This window comes from Hyla sarda, chromosome 12, assembly GCF_029499605.1.
Source record: "Hyla sarda isolate aHylSar1 chromosome 12, aHylSar1.hap1, whole genome shotgun sequence".
NCBI lineage: Eukaryota > Metazoa > Chordata > Amphibia > Anura > Hylidae > Hyla > Hyla sarda.
The window spans coordinates 7928016-7946455 of record NC_079200.1 but is presented as its reverse complement, the minus strand read 5'-3'; the positions used below and the strand labels follow the sequence as shown (position 1 = coordinate 7946455).

The 18440-nt window shown below is 40.7% G+C and overlaps 1 protein-coding gene across 4 annotated transcripts in view; it reads left to right on the top strand.

Annotated features, from left to right (window-relative positions):
• ZNF385C (zinc finger protein 385C) overlaps positions 1-18440 on the top strand; it is a 299586-nt gene that overhangs the window by 151861 nt on the left and 129285 nt on the right. For all 4 annotated transcript variants that reach the window (XM_056548836.1, XM_056548837.1, XM_056548835.1 and 1 more), the window contains exon 2: positions 473-724. In XM_056548836.1, the coding sequence (XP_056404811.1) occupies positions 475-724 (250 nt within the window). In that variant the 5' untranslated portion in view covers positions 473-474. The remainder of the gene's footprint in view (positions 1-472; positions 725-18440) is intronic.

The following is an 18440-nucleotide window of genomic DNA, read 5'->3' as shown; positions in this document are numbered from 1 at the left end:
TAATGGCCATAAATAGCGCAGCTCCTCATGTACACACAGGACAGCGCATCATGAATAGTCACAATTACTTTCCTCAGTGTAAAGAAAAATTAAGAATAACAAAAAATGCAGAACGAAAAAATGGGATTAACGAAACTAAATTAAATGAACCGAATTCTTGCGTCGTGCACTTGTCTATTGATCAGCATAATATGATCAGTAAATGTCCCGTGCTGCGCGGATAGTCGCGCTCTACTTTTGCGTTTGTTTTCTGTCTTTTCTCCTCCGTGATGGAGATCACAATGAAATCCTCGTACATTTATATTTCCTGCCGTCTTGACAAATTAATCCCGAATACCCAGCGGTGTTATTGCAGGCAGATCTGCAGATGACTACATTTGGGAGCCATATCCCAGCACTATTGGTCACCAGATTTATGTTGTGGATGGCGTGCACGTTTCATTGAAATACGTTTTTTCTCTCTCTCTCGCAGTCATGAAGCGGCCGGTGAGCCCGGCTTACTCTACAGACTCCTTACTGACCATTCCTATGTGCGATGATGGGCATCCGGACCCCCTAACAATGGACCTTCAGTCCAAGCAGAAAATTCTACCGTCCTACACCCTGTGCAACGTCTGCAACATCCAGCTCAACTCCGCCGCCCAGGCCCAGATACATTACAATGGCAAATCTCACCAAAAAAGGCTAAAACAGATCAACAAGGGCAAGAACCCGAGCATCCACGGTAAGGACTCCACGGTGTTTCCTCATGACCAATCTAATGTCACTCCATGGGATAGTCCAGTATTTTCCAACTAGTGTTCCTCCAGCTGTTGCAAAAGTACAACTCCAAACATGCCTGGACAGCCAACAGCTGCTGAGATGAGAGGGAAGCCTTGACTTACCTTTTAAGGACAGTGTAGATCCTCTGGAGGAAACAGAAAGACCCTTGTCTGTCCGGGCATGTTAGGAGTTGTAATTTTGCAACAGCTGGTATCACAGGAAATACTGGGATAGGCATAAGGTTATCCTTGGTATAACATAAGGCCAAAGACTAGATGGGCCGCATGGTTCTTATCTGCCAACACATTCTGTTTTTTTACATACAGCTTGTTCCGTGCATTATATTGTGTATTATATTGTATACTAGCTGAGTACCCAGTGTTACTCAGCCTTCCTACCCAAACCTTGTGGGAGAAGAAAAACAAAGTATAAGCAGTGGGTCCTGATTGCTGGTAGTAGCCGAGACCCACCGGGTAGTTCCTGAGCACGCTTCATAGACCGGAAGCGGGCTCTGGGGTTCATTTATGCGTCCTCTTGGAATTAAATATGCACCCCTGCTTCTCATATATTTCTATAGTGCATCTCAGAAGCAGCAGCAGCATGGATGACATTATAGAGCAGTACGGAGCAGTGTAAGCGGGAGTCTAATACTTGTTTCCATAAAATATCATGGGCTCTCTGCAGGTTTTCTGCCTCTGGTTCTCTAGTATAGAAGAAATCCCGGTACTCACCAGATATGCTGGAGTATTAGAAGTTTATCCCATATAATGAAAGTAGTAACAGGATGCATTTTGGCATTAGCCGAAACGCGTCCTGTTACTACTTTCATTATATGGAAAAAAAATTCTACTAATACTTCAGCATATCTGGTGATTGCCGGGACTTCTTCTTTACTATGTTCTGGACTTGATCCACCACGAGCACCACCACCTACAGAAGTGCCGACCTATCTACATATCATTTCTGGTTCTCCAGCCACCTCCCTTTCTTTTCTCCTCTCCCCTTTCCATAGACATATATGGACAGCATGTAACCTGATCTCTCAATGAGCCCTAGTGTGCTTAGGATCATAAGGCTAGTGTGCACAGGTTCACATCTGCAAAGAGTTTATATGTTCTCCCTGTGATTGTGTGGGTTTCCTGATACTGATAAATTTAGAATGTGGGGACAAGAAGTGACTGGAGTGTACAGTGCTATGGAATCTGTGTGTGCTATATAACTAAAAAACTATAAAATGTAAATAATATAAAATACATTTATTGGCCTCTATCAGTGTGAGATGGCGTCAGCCCATTCCGAAATCTCGAGAGAGACGTAATTTGTAGACAATGAGGCACCTGGGAGGAAATCCTCTCTAGGCTGCGCGTGCCCATATGGTGGCTTACACAGACAGTTACCCTGCTTCTCCAGTGCAACCAAGCATGATAGGCGCTCATTTCTCTGGATGAGGTATTATGTAAATGTAATTATGCTAATTCCTCCTCTCTTCTGGCTGTAGGTTGTACGGGAACCAAATCCGCTTCCTACCCAATGCTTATGAATATCGTGTCCGCGCCGTGAATGAATAGTCAGCTGAGGGATATTTTGGAGTTATCGATTATTTATGACTATTTTTTTTTTTTTAGACAGAAATAATTTCAGACTTTGCCGTTGTATTGAACGAATAACCCTGTGTAGCTCCAGGAGGAGTTTAAAACCCTGCACGGGTGCACGCCTCGCGCTTGTATGAATGTAGATTTGCCGACAAATATACAGTCCGGGAAGTGGTAGGGAAGGGGGCGTGGAGGGGGGGCAGTTTGATCCTAGCTTATTATTTATGAGTGGGCACAGCTTGGCGGAGCAGGAGGTATACACTGTATACCTCCTGCCCAGCCAGGAAAGAGTAAAGTAGGGATGCTCTGCATCCCTCCTTAACTCCATGGGGACACTAATCAGCGATGTCTATGCTTGGCTAGATAGTGTCCCCCCAATGCTGGGCTGAGCCCTCTGTGCCAGTCCAGCACTGAAGGGTTAACTAAGGATGCTTACCCCATCAGGGGAGAGCACCCAAAAAGTTATAGCGTCCGTGTTTACACCCTGCTGTCAGGGCATGATGAGGGTTGCAGTTTTTCAAATGCATGAAGTCCATAAGTTGGGGACCGCTCCAGGAGAGGGCGCTGAGTGCTTACCCTATTGGGGGACACTATCCAGTGGTGAATATATATTACTGGGTAGTGTCTTCAAAAAGTTATGGAGGGATGTAGAGTATATATATATATATATATATATATATATATATGCATAGCATTACGCCTTAACTTTTTTCTTTTTTAAAGAAATTTTTCATCCTGACCTGTGCCTGTTTACCTGACGTTGCCTCTGCCTGACCATTGTGTACCTCGCTAACACCACTGTGCATGACCCGGACTGTTGACCTTAACCCTGTGCTTGTTTTCCACCAGTCATTCATTCAGTAGCTCTGCTACGTCTCTGTTCACATGCGGTTTAACCCTTGCTGGGATGATTCTCCTGTCGCTGACCAGAATCTACTGGAGCTGCTTAATGCTACTGCCTCTTTAACCCACTGTGGACTGTGCTGTATCTCTTGCTTTAATACAAGGTTACCTGCCTGTTGTTCCAGCCTCATCGTTGTCCCTGGTGTCTGACATCGGCCCTGTCTGGCCTGCTTGGCTAACCGTTACCTATACTGGGACCACTCTTGGTATCCTCTAGCAGAAGTCCAGCCTCCTGGATAGGTATTAAGGGTGAGAGCCTAGAGCAGTGTTTCCCAACCAGAGAGCCTCTAGCTGTTGTGAAACTACAACTCCCAGCATGCCCGGACAGCTAATGGTTGGTCTAAACTTGGACTAGACCAGTTTTTCCCAAACAGGGAGCCTCCAGCTGTTGCAAAACCACAACTCCCAGCATGCCCGGACAACTGTTGGCAACAGCTGGATGCACACTAGTTGAGAAACACTGAGCTAGAGGATGGTGGTCCCCTCGGATAGCAATAAATTTTGCGCAGTATTCTGCCAAAAAAATTAGCAAGGTCTTTTTGCGGCGGAAGCTCGTCTCTTATATTGCGCCATGTGAGCTCTACAGGCGAGTCCCATTTTTCGTAGTCTGATCCCAGCCTAAAGCTTCTCCTGTGATCCAGCGATAAATGATGACTACCAAAGTGAGCAAAACAGACGTAAAGTATTTGGCACCATTAAATTATTAAATCAAGACATTATTTAGGGGTACTCCACTGTCCCAGCTTCCGGAAAAAATTTTGTTCCAAACGCTGGGTGCGGGCTGCGGGGGTCGTGACTTCACAGCCACGCCCCTCGTGATGTCACCCCACACCCCCTCAATGCAAATCTATGGGAGGGGCTGTGATTGACAGCCAGGTTCCGCCGTCGGTCTCCTGTGCTGCGCGAGACGGAGCAGATCGTCAGGACGTACGCATACGTCCCAGCGCGTTAACATTTCGGGTGCTGAGACGTATGCATACGTCCTATAGCGGGAAGGGGTTAAGATGTTGTAATCGCCATTGATGACACTAATCAGTGCTGTTCTATGACAGGCTCCTATGGTAGAGCATTGTTTAGTTCAGTGGTCTTCAACCTGTGGACCTCCAGATGTTGCAAAACTACAACTCCCAGCATGCCCGGACAGCCAACGGCTGGGTTCACACCACGTTTTTACCATACTGTTTTCAATCCGTTTTTCTAAACCGTATGGCAAAAAAAACTGATGGAACAGTATGGGAAAAAGTAAACCGTATGCGTTTGTAAACCGTATACTGTTTTTAAAAGTGCATAAGTTCAGTCCGTTTTTATTTATTTTTTTAAATACGTTTTTAAAAATGTTGTCCGTTTTTAATGGGAGGGGTCTTAAGTGGGGACTTTAGGATGCAAATGCACAAAGTAAAAACCGTATACGGTTTCCCGTATGGAACCGTATACATGTACGTTTCCCATTGATGTCCATGATTAAAAAAAACGTATGCGGTTGCAGTACGGTTTTTAAACCGGAGACAAAACTGTGGTCAACTACGGTTTTGAGTACTGGAGAAAACCGTACTGCAAGCAAACCGTACGCAACCGGATGCATCCGGTTTTCAATTATTTGTCTATGTATATAGATATAAGATAGATAGATATGAGATAGATAGATAAATAGATAATATAGATAGATAGATAGATAGATATGAGAGATACATATAAGATATATAGATGGATAGATATGAGATAGATAGACAGATAAATATGAGATAGATATATAGATATGAGATAGATAGATAATATAGATATGAGATAGATAAATGATGATAGATAGATGAGATATGATAGACACATATGAGATATGAGACAGATAGATATGAGATAGATAGATAGATATGAGATAGATATGAGATAGATAGATATGAGATAGATATGAGATAGATAGATAGATATGAGATATATAGATGGATAAATATGAGATAGATAAATGATAGATAATAGATAGATAGGTGAGATATGATAGACACATATGAGATATGAGACAGATAGATATGAGAATGAGATAGATAGATCAATAGATAGATATATAGATAGATAGATATGAGATAGATAGAGAGATAGATAGATAGATGAGATAGATAGATAGATAGATATGATATAGATAGATATGAGATAGATAGATAGATATGAGATAGATAGATATGAGATAGATAGATAGATATGAGATAGATAGAAAGAAAAATATGATATAGATATATAGATATGAGATAGATAGATATGAGATAGATAGATAGATAGATAGATATGAGATAGATAGATAGATAGATAGATAGATATGAGATAGATAGATAGATAGATAGATATGAGATAGATAGATATTAGATAGATATGAGATAGATAGATATGAGATAGATATGAGATAGATAGATATGAGATAGATAAATGATGATAGAAAGATAATAGATAGATAGTTGAGATATGATAGACACATATGAGATATGAGACAGATAGATAGATATTAGATAGATATGAGATAGATAGATATGAGATAGATAGACAGATAAATATGATACAGATATATAGATATGAGATAGATATGAGATGAGATAGATAAATATGATATATATATATATATATATATATATATATATATATATATATATGAGATAGATATGAGATAGATGGATATGAGATAGATAGATATGGGATAGATATGAGATAGATAGACAGATAAATATGATACAGATATATAGATATGAGATAGATAGATCAAACAATAACAAATAACACTTGCATCTTCTCGTGGCTTTGTTGACATGTTAATAATGGGTTAAACCAGGGGCTATTCCGCCTCCATCTCCTAAGGCCGCATCCTGGCAGCTCCCACCACAGGGCACAGCTGGCCTAGGAGACACAACTCGTAGGCTTCATTTGCCCGCCATGGTCCAGTGACTTTATGAGGCTGATGCTCATAGACAGAGTTATAGATAGATTCTTCACCCAAGGAGATGGGGGGACTAGCAAAAGAGCGGAAAGAGAGACAACATATACTAGATAATACACTGGTGATGTATGGGGCATGAGGGCCTAGAACATGGTCAGACCTGATGGGATCTTAGATTGGTATGGCCTTCAGACTCTGGACCTCCAGCTGTTGCATAACTACAACTTCCAGCATGCCCGGACAGCCTTTGGCTGTCCGGGCATGCTGGGAGTTATACTTTTACAACAGCTGGAGGTCCAAAGTTTGGAGACCACTATTCTTCAGTGTCATGGTCTTCCTGCAGAAGGAGTAGAATCCCAAAAAATGCACCACTGTTCTGCTTCTGTTGTACATTCTTCTGTAGTTATAGGCCAGGGTTTTTTTTTTTTTGTAGAGTAAATACAAAGATAAATAAATAAATGAATAAAAAATACATAAATAAATAAACAAATAATAAATAAAAATGAAATACCTAAATAAATAAAAAATATAAATGCATACTTAAATAAATACCTTAATAAAATAAAAAATAAAATAAGCAATGAAAACAAATCAATAAATAATTACATACATAAATTAATACATAAATAAAATCTTAATACATACATAAAAAAATAGATACCTAAATAAAAAATATAAAATAAATTAGCAAATAAAAATAAATACTTACATACATAAATAATACATCAAATATACATGAATAAATACCTAAATAAATAGGCAAATAAACAAAATACATAAATACATAAAAAATACATACATAATAAAAATAAATACCTTAATAAATAAAAATAAACAAATGAAGGAGCAAATAAAAAATACTTATATACATAACTAATTTAATACAAAAATAAAAAAAGAAATAGATACGTAAATAAATACATAAATAAATGAAAAAATACATAGAGAAATAAAAAATATTATATACATAAATAAATGAATACAAAAATAAAAAAAGAAATACATACGCTATGTAAATAAATACATAAATAAATGAAAAAAATGAATAAAAAAAAAAAAGCAAATAAATATAAATAATAATAATAATAGTGATTCAGTTTAGTTTTAGCTACAACCCTTTAAGGCCGCATCAGTTTTTCATTTCAGCGTTTTCGTTTTTTTTTCCTCCTTGCCTTCTCATAGCCATAAGGCTTAGAATTCTCCACCTACAGATAAAAAATTAATAGTTATAGGGGTCAGAATAGGGCACATTTGAACATACTTATTTTGTAAATATGGGGATCGTTTGAATTGTACCAACCCTCAGAATAAAGAAATTGTCAGTGTTGCCATAAAATGCACGGCGTAAAAACAACCCCTCCCCCTACAAAAATAAATAAAAATAAAATAAAATTTAAATAAATAATTTGTCCAGTAAAAAAACCAGCCTCATAGAGTTATGCCTCTTAAGAGACGAGGAGGAAAAAAACGCAAAAAATGCAAATTGTTTGTGTCATTTAGGGGTCATAATTCCCCGATTTTACAGGGACGCGCGGGCTCCAAAGGGTTAAAGCAAATCTGTCATCAGTATCACCGCACTAACCTGTCATACAGGTTATCAATATGATACTTCCGATGTTATTGCTTGTTTTCGGGGTATGCAAATTAGGTCCTTGGGGCATGGGTGGAGCTTGGATGCGCGATCAGGGAGGGGGTTATGCATATGGATGAGCAGGGCGGAGCGCCAAAGGCTGTCCAGGCATTCTGGGAGTTGTAGTTTTGCCACATCTGGAGGCACTGTGGTTGGGAAACACTGTCCTAGAGGCATCAGGACACATTTTAGACCTTACTTCCCCCAAATTGTTACCAAATAACACCATTATACAAGGCTCTGCGGATCATATAAGTGATTACAGTGCCGTTACATCTGGTCACTCACAGGTGACGTCTTCTCTGATCGGAGTCGTTCCTTTTTCCTTTTCTTCCCTATCCGGCCATCATGAAGACTTCTCCTGGCCATGACTCGTCTTTGCAGAATTTGCCGGACAAACCTTTTAGGCTCCTCCTTCCATCACCCTCTCACCTCTAGACAAACACTTTCCCCATATAGTAGTTGGATCACTCTGTGCTCCCAAATAGTATTAGGCTTCTTCTTCTCCCCTATTGTGGTTAGGCCCCCTCTGTGCCCCTATTCAGTAGTCAAGTCCCCAAACTGCCCTCATATAGTATTTAGGCCTCCAGAGTTTCCCACATATAGTAGTTAGACCCTCAAATGCCTCCATATAGTATTTAGACTCTGAAATGCCTCCATATAGTAGGACTCCCACACTGTCCCCTATAGGAATTAGCCCAGACACTGCTCCCATATGGTAGTCATGCCCCCCACACTTCCCCATATAGAAGTTAGGCCCCCACATAGTACTTATGTCCTCACACTGCCCCATATAGTAGTTAGGCCCCCACAATGCCCCCATATAGTAGTAATACCCCGACATTGCCCTCTATAGTAGTTATGCACTCACACTGCCCCCATATAGTAGTAAGGCCCCCACAATGCCCCCCATATAGTAGGACTCCCACACTGTCCCCATATAGGAATCAGCCCAGACACTGCTCCCATATGGTAGTCATGCCCCCCACATTTCCCCATATAGAAGTTAGGCCCCCACATAGTAGTTATGTCCTCACTCTGCCCCCATATAGTAGTTAGGCCTCCACAATGCACCATATAGTAGTAATACCCCGACATTGCCCCCTATAGTAGTTATGCACTCACACTGCCCCCATATAGTAGTAAGGCCCCCACAATGCCCCCCATATAGTAGGACTCCCACACTGTCCCCATATAGGAATCAGCCCAGACACTGCTCCCATATGGTAGTCATGCCCCCCACACTTCCCCATATAGAAGTTAGGCCCCCACATAGTAGTTATGTCCTCACACTTCCCCATATAGAAGTTAGGCCCCCACATAGTAGTTATGTCCTCACACTGCCCCATATAGTAGTTAGGCCCCCACAATGCCCCCATATAGTAGTTAGGCCCCCACAATGCCCCATATAGTAGCAATACCCCGACATTGCCCCCTATAGTAGTTATGCACTCACACTGCCCCCATATAGTAGTAAGGCCCTCACAATGCCCCCCATATAGTAGTTAAGCCACCCACACTGCCCTTATATAGTAGTTAGGTCCCCACAATGCCCCAAATAGTAGGCCCCCCACAATGTCCCCTTATAAGAGTAAGTCCTGACACTGCCCCCATATAGTAGTTGCGCCCCTCACACTATTCCCATATAGTAGGCCCCCACACTGTCCCCATATAGAAAAAAGCCCTGATACTGCCCCCATATTGTATTTAGGAACCTCACACTGCCCCTGTTTAGTAGTGATGCCCAACACTGTTAACCCCTTCATGACCCAGATAATTTTTTCTGGCTTACGTTTTTTTCCCCCTCGCCTTCTAAGACCCATAACTTTTTTATTTTTTGACTGACAAAGTTGTATTAGGGCTTTTTTTCTGCCTGGCAAGTTGTACTTCCCACTGATACACTTTTTTTTTTTATCATACAATGTATTACAAAGCCATTAAATGTAGGGTAACATTGAAAAAAAAATGGAATTGCACAATTTTGTAGGGCAATCATTTTTTTTCGGAGTTCAAAATACGGTAAATCTGACATTCCATCTTTATTCTATGGGTCAGTACGATTCCAATGATACCAAACTTGAATAATTTTTGTTCTGTTTTATGGTTAAAAAAAAAATTTCAACCTTGAAAAATTAAATAAAAACTTTGTTCATTACCATGTTCTCCCCCCTATAACTTTTTTATTTTTCCACTTCCGGAGCTGTTTTAGGGTTTTTCTTTTTTTGTGCGCCATGAGCTGTAGTTTTTAACGTTACCACTTTTGTAGTTCTTGCTTTTTGATCACTGTTTATGACATCTTTTTTTGGGATGTGATGTAACCAAAAATCAGCAATTTTGGCGTCTGGAATATTTTTGCATTTACGCCGTTCATCGAGCAGGATCAGAAACATAATTAATTAATTAATTAATTAATAGTTCGGACAATTATACAAGCGGCGATACCAAATATGTGTTTTTTGTTTTTGTTTGTACAGTGTTTTATGAAAAAAATAGGAAAAGGGGTTGTGATAAAAAATTTTATTAGGGGAGGGATTTTTTAATATTTTTAAAAACCCTTTTTTAACTTTTTGTACACACACTTTTAGGCCCCCCAGGGGCCTATCATAAGCCATCATCAGATGGCTTACATAGATCAATGTAATGCTATTGCATGAAATCTGTGCTCGTTTCTGTGCTAATGGCTGCCAAAAGGAGCCCTAAGCAATCACAGAGCCAAGGAAGATGCCGAGGACAAGGTAAGGTCTCGGGCTTCCCTAGCAACCCATAGTCCCTTGCGATTATATCGGGGGGAAGCTATGGGACCACTAGACACCAGGGAATGGCGGCATTTAATGTTTGAATGCCGTGATCTGTATAGATCACGGTAATTAAGCAGTTAAATGACGGACTCCGGAGCGATCTCTGATGTCCATCATTACTGGCAGATGTCAGCAGCGGACATCTCCCGGTCATGACACGGACCTGACCGTCGGGCCCCGTCATGTCATGTATGTCATGGGTTGGAAAGGGGTACTCCGCTGCTCAGCATTTGAAACAAATTTCTGAAAGCTGGAGCCGGGAGCTCGTGACATCATAGCCCCACCCCCCTTAATGCAAGTCTATGGGAGGGGGCATGACGGCCGTCATGCCCCCTCCCATAGACTTGCATTGAGGGGGTGGGGTGTGACATCATAAGGGGGCGGGGCTATGAGTCACAAGCTCCTGGGGCCGACTCCAGCGTTCGGAACAGTTTGTTCCAAACGCTGAGCAGAGGAGTACCCCTTTAACATATTGTAATTATGCTCCCCCTACACTGTCCTCATATAGTAGTAGTGCCCCTAAACTGTCCTCATATAGTAGTAGTGCCCCCTACACTGTCCTCATATGGTAGTAGTGCCCCCTACATTGTTCCCATATAGTAGTAGTGCCCCTAAACTGTCCTCATATAGTAGTAGTGCCCACTACACTGTCCTCATATAGTAGTAGTGCCCCCTACACTGTCCTCATATAGTAGTAGTGCCCCCTACACCCATATAATAGTAGTGCCCCTAAACTGTCCTCATATAGTAGTAGTGCCCCTAAACTGTCCTCATATAGTATTAGTGCCCCCTACACTGTCCTCATATAGTAGTAGTGCCCCCTACATTGTTCCCATACAGTAGTAGTGCCCCTAAACTGTCCTGATATAGTAGTAGTGCCCCCTACACTGTCCTCATATAGTAGTAGTGCCCCCTACACTGTCCTCATATAGTAGTAGTGCCCCCTACACCCATATAATAGTAGTGCCCCTAAACTGTCCTCATATAGTAGTAGTGCCCCCTAAACTGTCCTCATATAGTATTAGTGCCCCCTACACTGTCCTCATATAGTAGTAGTGTCCCCTACATTGTTCCCATACAGTAGTAGTGCCCCTAAACTGTCCTCATATAGTAGTAGTGGCCCCTACACTGTCCTCATATAGTAGTAGTGCCCCCTAAACTGTCCTCATATAGTAGTAGTGCCCCCTAAACTGTCCTCATATAGTAGTAGTGCCCCTAAACTGTCCTCATATAGTAGTAGTGCCCCCTACACTGTCCTCATATAGTAGTAGTGCCCCCTACACTGTCCTCATATAGTAGTAGTGCCCCCTACACTGTCCTCATATAATAGTAGTGCCCCTAAACTGTCCTCATATAGTAGTAGTGCCCCCTACACTGTCCTCATCTAGTAGTAGTGCCCCCTACACCCATATAGTAGTTAGACAATAAAGATGCACATACATTTGAAAGGTGTGTTCACGCGGGATTTGGGACATGTGTCCAGGATCCCTGGCCGGCCCCCCTTCCTGTTACAATAGTTGCGCCTTGCATGCGTTTGAACATCGCCTGAGACCTGATTCACAAGGGAAGATTATGGGCAGATATTTTTTACTGATGCTGTCAATTCGAGTAATGAGACCTGTGATCGGGCCCGGACTCGCAGCCACATAATGGGCCTGGATTATACTAGTGTGAATCCGGCCTTTATGGAATTGTCTGAGGTTTTCTGTAAAGTATCCCAAAATAGAGAAATCCTTTATATCCCTGTTTTATTTTGATTCATAGCGGGATAGATTCTGATATCGTTGCTTGGAGATGTGATAGGACGCTCCTCCCTATATGACTTATAACCTGCACTGTGCGTCTTCGCTTTGAGTCTCATTCACCGGGTCTCACAGTTACTGGTAGCGGCCATTGATTTCAGATTACAGCGACCGAGCAATTTCTTTTCATTATTCCTCCCTTCCTATCATTCATTTCTTTTTCATCATCCATAGTGACTCCAAGTACATGTTAACACACATATACACTGATAGATACAATACAGTACAATCTGCAGGTAACATGTTATAGAGCGGGAGGAGCTGAGCAGATTATATATATATACAATACAGAACAATCTGCAGGTATCATGTTATAGAGCAGGAGGAGCTGAGCAGATGATATATACAATACAGTACAATCTGCAGGTATCATGTTATAGAGCAGGAGGAGCTGAGCAGATAGTATATACAATACAGTACAATCTGCAGGTATCATGTTATAGAGCAGGAGGAGCTGAGCAGATGATATATATATATACAGTACAACCTGCAGGTAACATGTTATAGAGCAGGAGGAGCCGAGCAGATGATATATATACAATACAGTATAATCTGCAGGTATCAGGTTATAGAGCAGGAGGAGCTGAGCAGATGATATATATACAATACAGAACAATCTGCAGGTATCATGTTATAGAGCAGGAGGAGATGAGCAGATGATATATATATATATATATATATATATATATATATATACAATACAGTATAATCTGCAGGTATCATGTTATAGAGCAGGAGGAGCTGAGCAGATGATAAATATATATACAATACAGTACAATCTGCAGGTATCATGTTATAGAGCAGGAGGAGCTGAGCGGATGATATATACAATACAGTACAATCTGCAGGTATCATGTTATAGAGCAGGAGGAGCTGAGCAGATGATATATAAAATACAGTACAATCTGCAGGTATCATGTTATAGAGCAGGAGGAGCTGAGCAGATGATATATATATATATATATATATATATATATATATATATATACAATACAGTATAATCTGCAGGTATCATGTTATAGAGCAGGAGGAGCTGAGCAGATGATATATATACAATACAGTACAATCTGCAGGTATCATGTTATAGAGCAGGAGGAGCTGAGCAGATGATATATATACAATGCAGTACAATCTGCAGGTATCATGTTATAGAGCAGGAGGAGCTGAGCAGATGATATATACAATACAGTACAATCTGCAGGTAACATGTTATAGAGCAGGAGGAGCTGAGCAGATGATATATATACAATACAGTACAATCTGCAGGTATCATGTTATAGAGCAGAGGAGCTGAGGAGATGATATATATACACAATACAGTACAATCTGCAGGTATCATGTTATAGAGCAGGAGGAGCTGAGGAGATGATATATACAATACAGTACAATCTGCAGGTAACATGTTATAGAGCAGGAGGAGCTGAGCAGATGATATATACAATACAGTACAATCTGCAGGTATTAGGTTATAGAGCAGGAGGTGCTGAGCAGATGATATATATATACAATACAGTACAATCTGCAGACATCATGTTATAGAGCAAGAGGAGCTGAGCAGATGATATATATACAATACAGTACAATCTGCAGGTAACATGTTATAGAGCAGGAGGAGCTGAGCAGATGATATATACAGTACAGTACAATGTGCAGGTATCATGTTATAGAGCAGGAGGAGCTGAGCAGATAATATATACAATACAGTGCAATCTGCAGGTATCATGTTATAGAGCAGGAGGGGCTGAGCAGATGGTGTATACAATACAGTACAATGTTGCGGTATCATGTTATAGAGCAGGAGGAGCTGAGCAGATGATATATACAATACAGTACAATCTGCAGGTAACATGTTATAGAGTAGGAGGAGCTGAGCAGATAATATATACAATACAGTACAATCTGCAGGTATCATGTTATAGAGCAGGAGGAGCTGAGCAGATGATATATACAATACAGTACAATCTGCAGGTATCATGTTATAGAGCAGGAGGAGCTGAGCAGATGATATATACAATACAATACAATATGCAGGTAACATGTTATAGAGCAGGTGGAGCTGAGCAGATGATATATATACAATACAGTACAATCTGCAGGTATCATGTTATAGAGTAGGAGGAGCTGAGCAGATGAGATATATATATATATATATATATATATATATACAGTACAATCTGCAGGTAACATGTTATAGAGCAGGAGGAGCTGAGCAGATGATATATACAATACAGTACAATCTGCAGGTATCATGTTATAGAGCAGGAGGAGCTGAGCAGAGGATATATACATATATATACAGTACAGTATAATCTGCAGGTAACATGTTATAGAGCAGGAGGAGCTGAGCAGATGATATATATACAGTACAGTACAATCTTCAGGTAACATGTTATAGAGCAGAGGGAGCTGAGCAGATGATATATACAATACAGTACAATCTGCAGGTAACATGTTATAGAGCAGGAGGAGCTGAGCAGATGATATATACAGTACAGTACAATCTGCAGGTATCATGTTATAGAGCAGGAGGAGCTGAGCAGATTATATATATATATATATATATATACAATACAGTATAATCTGCAGGTATCATGTTATAGAGCAGGAGGAGCTGAGCAGATGATATATACAATACAGTACAATCTGCAGGTATCATGTTATAGAGCAGGAGGAGATGAGCAGATGATATATATATATATATATATATATATATACAATACAGTATAATCTGCAGGTATCATGTTATAGAGCAGGAGGAGCTGAGCAGATGATAAATATATATACAATACAGTACAATCTGCAGGTATCATGTTATAGAGCAGGAGGAGCTGAGCAGATGATATATACAATACAGTACAATCTGCAGGTATCATGTTATAGAGCAGGAGGAGCTGAGCAGATTATATATAAAATACAGTACAATCTGCAGGTATCATGTTATAGAGCAGGAGGAGCTGAGCAGATGATATATATATATATATATATATATATATATATATATACAATACAGTATAATCTGCAGGTATCATGTTATAGAGCAGGAGGAGCTGAGCAGATGATATATATACAATACAGTACAATCTGCAGGTATCATGTTATAGAGCAGGAGGAGCTGAGCAGATGAAATATATACAATACAGTACAATCTGCAGGTATCATGTTATAGAGCAGGAGGAGATGAGCAGATGATATATACAATACAGTACAATCTGCAGGTAACATGTTATAGAGCAGGAGGAGCTGAGCAGATGATATATACAATACAGTACAATCTGCAGGTATCATGTTATAGAGCAGGAGGAGCTGAGCAGATGATATATACAATACAGTACAATCTGCAGGTATCATGTTATAGAGCAGGAGGAGCTGAGCAGATGATATATACAATACAGTACAATCTGCAGGTAACATGTTATAGAGCAGGAGGAGCTGAGCAGATGATATATATACAATACAGTACAATCTGCAGGTATCATGTTATACAGTATGTGATATATGATGTGGTCTTTAAACTGTGTACCTCCAGATGTTGCAATAAGGTGTTTAATTTGGAGCCTATACAGACAGTGAATTGTCTGGATGTATCTGTCTGGCAGAGATCTGTCATTGTGATTTGCTGTCGTTTTCTCATGCACAGAGACAGTAAATCATAAGCAGTACAAGCGTGTCCGGTGAGACGCCAATCTGCGCTATTTATTGTGTCATGAAATGCGGAATTGCTTTATCCTAGGGAATTTGTGGGTTCTGTAGTCCCCATGCATAACTTCGGTGGAAGTCACCTGTCAAGGTGGATCTCCATTACTCAACACGTAATCATGTACTGGAAAGGAAACACCTCCCCTCTGCTCTATCTGTATACTGCTGCAATCTCTATGGGATCAGGATATATGGTAGTTATACACCTTCCCTCCAGCTCTATCTGTATACTGCTGCTATCTCTATGGGATCAGGATATGTAGTAGTTATACACCTCCCCTCCAGCTCTATCTGTATACTGCTGCTATCTCTATGGGATCAGGATATATGGTAGTTATACACCTTCCCTCCAGCTCTATCTGTATACTGCAGCTATCTCTATGGGATCAGGATATGTAGTAGTTATACACCTCCCCTCCAGCTCTATCTGTATACTGCTGCTGCAATCTCTATGGGATCAGGATATATGGTAGTTATACACCTTCCCTCCAGCTCTATCTGTATACTGCTGCTATCTCTATGGAATCAGGATATGTAGTAGTTATACCTCTCCACTCCAGCTCTATCTGTATACTGCTGCAATCTCTAGGGGATCAGGATATATAGTAGTTATACACCTTCCTTCCAGCTCTATCTGTATACTGCTGCAATCTCTATGGGATCAGGATATATAGTAGTTATACACCTTCCCTCCAGCTCTATCTGCATATTGCTGCTGTCTAAATGGGATCAGGATATATAGTACTTATATACCTCCCCTTTGGCTCTATCTGTATACTGCTGCTATCTCTATGGGATCAGGATATATAGTAGTTATACACCTTCCCTCCAGCTTTATCTATATACTGCTGCTATCTCTATGGGATCAGGATATATAATACTTATACACCTCCCCTCCAGCTCTATCTGTATACTGCTGCTATCTCTATGGGATCAGGATATATAATACTTATACACCTCCCCTCCAACTCTATCTGTATACTGCTGCTATCTCTATGGGAACAGGATATATAATTGTTATACACCTCCCCTCCAGCACTATCTGTATACTGCTGCTATCTCTATGGGATCAGGATATATAATTGTTATATACCTCCCCTCCAGCACTATCTGTATACTGCTGCTATCTCTATGGGATCAGGATATATAATTGTTATATACCACCCCTCCAGCTCTATCTGTATACTGCTGCTATCTCTATGGTATCAGGATATATAGTAGTTATACACCTTCCCTCCAGCTCTATCTGTATACTGCTGCTGCTATCTCTATGGGATCAGGATATATAATTGTTATACACCTCCCCTCCAGCTCTATCTGTATACTGCTGCTATCTCTATGGGATCAGGATATATAGTAGTTATACACCTCCACTCCGGCTCTATCTGTATACTGCTGCTATCTCTATGGGATCAGGATATATAATTGTTACACACCTCCCCTCCAGCTCTATCTGTATACTGCTGCTATCTCTATGGGATCAGGATATATAATTGTTACACACCTCCCCTCCAGCTCTATCTATATAGTGCTGCTATCTCTCTGGGATCAGGATATATAGTAGTTATACACCTCCCCTCCAGCTCTCTCTGTATACTGCTGCTATCTCTATGGGATCAGGATATATAATACTTATACACCTCCCCTCCAGCTCTATCTGTATACTGCTGCTATCTCTATGGGATCAGGATATATAATTGTTACACACCTCCCCTCCAGCTCTATCTGTATACTGCTGCTATCTCTATGGGATCAGGATATATAATACTTATACACCTCCCCTCCAGCTCTATCTGTATACTGCTGCTATCTCTATGGGATCAGGATATACAATTGTTACACACCTCCCCTCCAGCTCTATCTGTATACTGCTGCTATCTCTATGGGATCAGGATATAGAATACTTATACACCTCCCCTCCAGCTCTATCTGTATACTGCTGCTATCTCTATGGGATCAGGATATATAATTGTTACACACCTCCCCTCCAGCTCTATCTGTATACTGCTGCTATCTCTATAGGATCAGGATATATAATTGTTATACACCTCCCATCCAGCTCTATATGGGGGCGGCAAAGCAAGTTAGTACCATAATAAAATACAATAAATACAATATCATAAAATCCCACAGTAAGTAATGGAATCAATGAATTGAATTTTTCTTTTCTTCACCAGTCCTTGGTATACAGAGAGCCGTACACCCCTCATATTTCTTTTTGAGGGGCCATAGCGACGTCCTCCTCGCTCTCTGCCGTAGTGTTTCTGACAGGCGCATTGATTTTTTGGCCGAGGAGGCTTAAACAACATTAGCATTGTTTCACGGTGCGATTGCCTTGTG